Genomic DNA, 7653 nt, shown 5'->3' on the forward strand with positions numbered 1-7653 from the left:
TGCTGGCGCAGATAATGAGTTAGTAACTTATTCCTGGACATGTAACGCGCGTTGCATATGCTCGAAATGTAAATCGTATGGAACAATTTCATGTGCTCGTGCAGGTTTTCCTTCGAAGAAAACGATTTTTTACAAATATGACATTGTGTTATTTTCTGTTGATAGACTTTAAAGTTCTTCTGAAATTCAACCGATTCTTGCTGAAGTACGATTAATGTATCAGCGAAAGATTTTACAAATTCATTGAATCGCTTTGACGCAATCGTGTCAGCTTTCAAAGGCAAGTTACATGTCGAGCTTGTTTCACGAAAACCTTTAAATTCCTCTTTCACATTTTTCGATACTGCTTGTTTGAAAGCGTCTTCGTTTTCGTTTTCGTTTCGTTTTCCTTTTCCTTTTCGCTTTCGTCTTCGTCTTCGTTTGACACAAAACTAGTAGGCACCAAGAATTTGTCGCATTTCTCCAAACGGACTACGCATTCTTTATACTTAGCTTCAGGTGCAGATCTTCTATCTTGGTCAAATATATAGGGGAACTTGTTTCTTTTAAAAGATTGTCTTGATCTTCCAAAGGTCTCAAACTCCAATAAATCGTAAAAATCATATAAAGAAGATCTTTTCACTGACCTAAGGTTGTAAGGCGTATTGTGCGAGGTATTAGGGCTTCCAGGTTCAGCTTTTATTTCGTTCCTTAATAAAGATATCATTGTTTTTAAATTCACATGAGTTTGAACAAATGGTCGTTTCCTAACAGGAGATGCGATTCGTTCAACAGAAGTAGACACCTGAATAACTTCTGCAGCCTTTGATGTCTTGTTACTAAATGTGTCGAGCGTTGAAATTGGAATAATAGTCGCAGTAACAGGAATATTCTCCGTATCGATAAAATTTTCCGGGCTAACCCATTTGTCATTCGGCTTGTCTTTGTACGGCGATATGAAGTCTGTAAGGACGGTCTGCTTCATCCTTTTCGAAGCTGTACCATGCGAATCGTTTAACCATTTCGGGTGCGTAGACTTGATATTGCTGTTCGAACCCTCGGTGGGTGTACTGTTTGAACTATTAGATAGTATCAAAGGTATATTTATTGAGCTATTTACGTTTTTTGGGCAGGGACTGTGTGAAGTATTTGATTCTGCCATGACTATACCGTCCGAATGATTCGACTTTTCTAACGATTCAGGAGATGTTTTCGTGATTTTGCTTTCACCAGAAAATATTGCGTTCCCATGCGCATGGAATAAATGAGATTGGATATGTCTTTTATAGGAAAACCTTCGGCTACAAAAATTACATCCATATCTAGACAATTGCTTCTTTAAACACTGCTTCTTTAAATGACGTATCAAGGAAATATGCATAGTGAAAATCGCAGTGCAATTATTACACTTAAATACATTACAGGTATATAATTTGTTATGCTGATCAAATAAACGTTTAGTTTGAAAATTTAACAAACAAACGTTGCAACTTCTTTTGTTGTTTGAAGGTACTTTATGTGTACTTTTTCGTTTATCAGGATCCAATTTCTTATTTTCTAGATACGTACTTTCTTGAAGAAACGCGAATTCTTCATATTCACAATAAACGTCATCCGAAGATTCACCTTTAAACGTCGCTGTTTCATTTTCATTCCCTGTATTCGTATCAACTGGCGACAAATCATCGCAGATCTCTGGATCGATTGGCTCTTCTTTTATTCTTATTGCATAGTCAGAAGGCTGAAAAAAATATACAAACGTAACATTCTGAAAAACGAAAAATTTATGAAACAGTCCTAGTCTAGTAATTGATGCCAATCGTGCTATAAATATCATGGATTGGATAGAAAGCTATGTATAGAGCTACAAAACTAGATAGTAGAAAGAACGGTTTATGACGCCATATTTATGAGTTAGCCAGGTTCTACCATTAAAAACATGAAATACATAACTGCACATATCCAGAATACTACATACATAAGACGAGCGGTGTAAATTTTGTGTAAATTTGCGGCTTCATTAGAATTGCTAAGAAACTTTTCCTCAACTCCTAACATTTACCATAGGACAGGGCCGATCGATATTTTCAAACTATTGTTTAGTGAAGTCGACTATATTGTTAGGTAGATGATTCATTTACACTGTACATGTGAATGTGTGTGTAGGCGTTAGAGGGCGTCCAGGTCTTAGTTGAGACAAAAGATTGTTGCCAGATGTGAGAAGCTTCCAGAAGGGTCGGTTGACAACAAGCGTGCGTGCAAGAAGGTTATCAAGGTCTTCAGAGTGTAATATATAAGTATAGCTGTTGTGTGTGAAATGAAGTAAACTATTTGTATTTCCGAATCCTTTCTATATCTTAACATATATACAACTAACATATAACATATATACTTTTAGCATGGTTGTTTAACGTTATTTCATGAATGTATTCTTCCAGGTAACACAGGTAACAAATTGGTACAAAGCAACGAGCGGTTCTTCTACATGTTTAACAAATTGTATATTATAAATGAGAAGTGAAATATACGACAGAGCAACAAACACCATGCAAAACTCTAAAAATTCCATATCATTTGAAAATATAAAAAAAACAACTCAAAAAGTTTACAAAAATCACCATGAATTGTTTAAAGTAGAAATATTTGTATCCAATTCGATGGAAAATATTGTAGAATCAATTGCGATCAGTAACCGGTGTGAGAAACAGTCAATGGTAGTAACTAGTAAAACAGAAGGAAAACGTGACTGTCAACGGTGCTTACATACGCCGAAACACTGATGCGATGAACGCATCAACGTTTTTTGTTCTTTTATGATGTATATTGGCTTGCATCGATGCAGAAAGTAATATTATTTTCTTAATTGGTAGGAAAAGCCATTGGGTATATATTAAGTATATATTGATATACTGATGTCATTTCACGAGACTTTGGAGTCGATGCGTAGCGTCATTACGATACTTTTCAGCTATACAGGCTGCTCAACGAATTTTCTAAGTTAGACTATACTAGAACTATTGTCCCGATGCTGTTCGGGCAGTAAGGGACATATGCAAAATTCCTCCCTTTCACTAAGTTGCCAATTTGTATAAGAATATATATACACGCGGGCAAACGCACACGCGTATCTGTGCCTCGTTATAACTGTGTGCGGAAAAATTTTGTATATAAACTCACAGCAGCAATATTTTTCATAACGCATACAGAAATTTAAACCTGGGCATAAAGTTACACGAACGTTAAAACGGACATACGTTTCACAGTCATTTCGTACGTACGTAGAAGTCACGGCATACGAGCGTCGTCTGTTTTGCAGAGCTGGCGGAACAATTACTCACGCCCTATCAGTGTGCTGACACGCAGATGGTCGAAGCGCTAAATTTCTAGTTCTCAAAAATAGCGATTGTTCTTGACTGTGGCGTAAACCATGCTTAACCATTGTGTTGTAAAACTCCAATAATATTTCTTTTTAATCTGAATCGATATCGAAATGCGTTAAAAACTGTAAATAATTTGATTTATACAAATGATTTTTGCAATAACAAATGATTTATAATAAACAAATCTGAAAATCTTTGCACAAAATAGAAAAGTTTTCATTCCGATACAACTATTCGCTATAGAATAATCGCTGGACATACATAAAAAATACGTACTCGTCGAACTGATAACGAATAACCAGCGATACGTTTGTGTGACCTGCTCTATTTAAAGTTATACGTTACAAAACGCCTCAGCTGAATCCAATGCCCGTATTTATATAAATACATCAGTGAACAGGTAGTGCACGTTCCCAGTGATGAACGTTCCTGGTACATGTGTGAGTATTAATCTATTATACGGCAATATATTTTTTACAACATACGTTGTTTCAACGCTCGTATGCTTCGACGCATTAATATGATGAAAATCTAATCTTTCTTATTAATTCACTTGGTATCGTACGAATAAATAGATAACATTTCACGATACAACAGCGATTTACACTAATATTACATAAAACATATTTATATATGTATAAATATCAATTTTATATTCTACAAGCCGAGGAAAATTAATAACAAATAATAATAACACAAATGGCAAACACAATCAGCGTACTAAATATTAACATATTAATGAAAATCATTTGTAATTCAATATTTACATTTTTATAAAATAAAATATGTAAATGAAATTTAATTGTAAAATAATCACATTCGCATAAACTCATTACTCTACAACGGAGCAATTAAATATTATATTGATAATAATAATAAGCACGGTTGCATCGATGCTAGACATTCTGCATTACTTTAGTATTTTTAATCCACGTATTATTATTGAGCCATAATATATAAAGCATACGCGCAAGAGATCATAGCGCGTTGGCCAAAGTAGTCTTATAATTGACAGATACATTATATAAAATTTTATGTACCATCGTGGAAATTCCTTTTAATTCAACAATTAAATTTCATTTCTCTTACAAATCATAAGTTTGCGTCACAACGGCCAAAGAAGCAAATCTTACTTTGCCATATTGAAATAGTTAAAGAAAGTGGTACATAAACATTAGCTTAATATGTTATATTAACCAAGATTTATAGAAACAAAATATATTATTCAATACGGTCAAAGTTCACTTATCGAATGATGTTTCAAAAGGTACTTACGTCCATTTTGTTGTCCAATTTTATATTCATGAAGATTGCATCAACGGGCCGCACGTAAACTAACACTCGAGCCATTTGCTTTACGAAATTATTATTATTATTATTAGACAAACTGCTTGCCTGTGCACAAGGAAAATCTATGATTAGTGAGTAGTTGACTTTAATAATATCCTCAAAGAACAATTCGCGTTTTCCTTAAAATATGCCATAACTGCACGATAACAGTAGCAATTTGTAAATGAATATAGAAATTGTATGAGATACAGTTATCAAATATATTTAACAAAACTGTAATTATTTGATAAAAAGTCGTGAAATCAATGAAAAGCAGAAGACAATGGAAGATATTTCAGGTTAACGTGTCGTACATAATTTTAAAAGTTGTTTACACTCTCTTATTATTCACTTATTATTCACTTGTATCCAGAACATGTTTTCCTTTATTAATACTTCGCGTCAAGATAAAATGTAAATTTTTTTATACACATATAAACATCCACAGAGAGAGAAAATACCGTTCAAACTCGGACACCACCATGAGCAGCACTGTGGGCATTAAAATGGCATCCTCCACTAGTAGCAAACATGCCGCTCAGTTCAGACAGGTTCATACGTGGCTACAGCGCATGCGTGTTACTGAGTAGATTTTCTGACTAACTTCACGTTATGTCCAATACAATTTTTTTGTTCACGTTTCTATATAAACGCACGTTATATATGTATGTATATCTATGCATCTAAGAAGCAACACCAACACACGTCAATGAATATCTGATTATTCCTGCATCATAAGTACTGCATTCGTATACACAGGTTTGTAAACTCCAGTAGAGAGGGTAATGCTCTTAATATTCGGAAATGTGCTTTACAAATCGGCCGTTAGTCGCAGCGCTGGCATCGATTTGTTGACACCTTTGTTTGCATTATCACTAATGGTAAAAAATGTAAGCTAAACTGCTTTTCATAATTTTCATCAATATATTTAAAGTAGACATACAGTATTTCACGCGATACTTAAAGAATGTTGTTTAAAGAAATGTAGTTTTACATAATGCCATAGAGTTTAGTTATAGACACGATCGTGCTGCAGACACAAGAAGCGCTGCGCGGCGAAGTCTAACAAATCGATTCAAGTCCCTTTATTACTCGAGAAATACTTTCTGGCTCCTAGGAGTCTTACCCACTCTAATGGAATTCTTAAATTTGTGTATACGAACATGGCAAATATGTGCATACATACACAGGCGCGCGCACACACACACACACACACACACACACACACACATGTACTTACTGTTACAGAGTCAACCTCTGTCAAAGACTTATGAGATACCACTGGTTGTTAAAGTATTTGTCCAAATATCTGTTTTATACTTTAGCGTTAAGGATGAGAATCTTATTGCTCAAAAAATTAAAATTTGGTTAAAGAAATGATTATTTGAACCCTATGGACAGTTAATTTTTGCGGTCGGTAACTTACCGACAACGTAGTTATATGTGTCGGGTTATCGCTAGAATTTAGGGCGCGTAACAATTCTTCATTTGTATTAGCGATCGTTTTGTACAACAGAGATTATACTTACAGGTACAAAGAAATGACTTTTACAAAGTTTAACGAACAACAATGGTATTTAGACACGCAAGATGCAATTGACAACGTTTTTGGGTTCGATAAGGAATCCACGGTCAACGGGATAACTCTTTACTAAGCGTAGAATACTTTTTAAGCACAGAATACGATTGCTGGGACGTTCCGTATAAACTGCTCGATGTGTAACTTTCCAAGGCGATCGCACGAATAACAGTCTGATGAAAATTTTCCTCGCTTTACAATCGCGTTCGTTGTAAGCATCGAGAAAGATCCAAACGCCGTTGCTAGGCAGTTTCTGTCTGGAGATTGATTCCTAATACAACGTGTATCCCATTATATCGACATCTCTAAAGTACAATTCTATGTGATTTCTAGGGACAACCATACAACCACTCCACACCTCCGTCAGGCAAAACGTCCATCCCGTGACCGTGGCTACCAGTTGTGTCACCTCGAGTCCAATCTCACTATCACAAATCTCGAACAATTACAGCAAAATGACAACAATTGCTTAATTACGGCTATGATAGAATCTAGGCTAAAGTATTACAGGATTTTCCCAAACGGAATCCAACTATGGGGAACAGCAAGTAACTCCAACATCGAAATACTACAACGCTTCCAATCGAAAACGCTAAGATCCTTAATAGACGCACCTTGGTATGTTACCAACGAAACCATCCATGGCGACCTCAAGATACCCACAGTCAAAGAGGAAATAGCAAAATATAGCGACAGATATAGCAAAATAGTCAACAAACACCGAAACCCCCTAATCACTGGACTACTTGATACGACGGACCAGATTCGCAGGCTGAAGAGGCACTACCCGCTAGACCTAAACGCTAGATTCATTTAGTTATCCAAATTAAGCATATACACTTACTTATAATACTTATAAATTATACCTATTTATAATAAGTACTAACTTATTGTAAATAAACAGCCATGTCACTGCGCCACGCCAGAAAAATTACTGAAAATTCTCAACGCGAGAATTGATTGTAATTTCAACAAATAAATAAAAAAAAAACTTTCTAAGGACTATTGTCTACCACGGCTGGACAAGGGAAAGTTGGGTTTTCCCACGTACGATGATTCCTAATAGCAACTTTCTATCGAGGGCAGCTAAGACCCTTCCTAGTCCACCAACTTTCGTTTAACCAATTAACAACGAATCCTATTCCCTTCACTCTCTTAGCCAAAATCGTCACCAACAAATCCGATGGTCCCGTGCGCTAGACGCACCCATCCTTAGCTTTCCTCCGGTACAGCATCGTCACCGAACATGACTGATTTTCCATTCTTCAAACAGTCAACATTCCTTCGACCGGGTTGATACCCGAAGATCAGTCACTCACTCATCTTATACATATGCACCAGCGTAATTATCATCTTCTCAAAGTTGTTGGAATAAACTGTCATTCA

The 7653-nt window shown here is 35.7% G+C and overlaps 1 protein-coding gene across 1 annotated transcript; it reads right to left on the bottom strand.

Moving 5' to 3' along the window:
* Positions 1 to 316: 316 nt before the first annotated feature.
* On the bottom strand, positions 317 to 5228 carry LOC117241069 (ras-responsive element-binding protein 1-like). The gene is made up of 2 exons (XM_033507052.1): positions 4635 to 5228; positions 317 to 1720 (listed from the first exon to the last, which is right to left on the bottom strand). Exons 1-2 carry the CDS (start codon positions 4707 to 4709, stop codon positions 329 to 331), a joined length of 1467 nt encoding a protein of 488 aa, XP_033362943.1. The 5' UTR covers positions 4710 to 5228; the 3' UTR covers positions 317 to 328.
* Positions 5229 to 7653: the final 2425 nt, after the last annotated feature.

The sequence above is a fragment of the Bombus vosnesenskii genome, unplaced genomic scaffold (assembly GCF_011952255.1).
Source record: "Bombus vosnesenskii isolate JDL3184/JDL3185 unplaced genomic scaffold, Bvos_JDL3184-5_v1.1 scf7180000015241, whole genome shotgun sequence".
Classification (NCBI taxonomy): Eukaryota; Metazoa; Arthropoda; class Insecta; order Hymenoptera; family Apidae; genus Bombus; species Bombus vosnesenskii.

Excerpts from the sequence above, each read along its gene's own strand:
- LOC117241069 (XM_033507052.1), bottom strand. The coding sequence starts at position 4,709 with ATGGCTCGAGTGTTAGTTTACGTGCGGCCCGTTGATGCAATCTTCATG. Across the intron at positions 1,721-4,634 it reads AATTGGACAACAAAATGGAC|CCTTCTGACTATGCAATAAG; the intron begins GTAAGTACCTTT and ends TATTTTTTTCAG.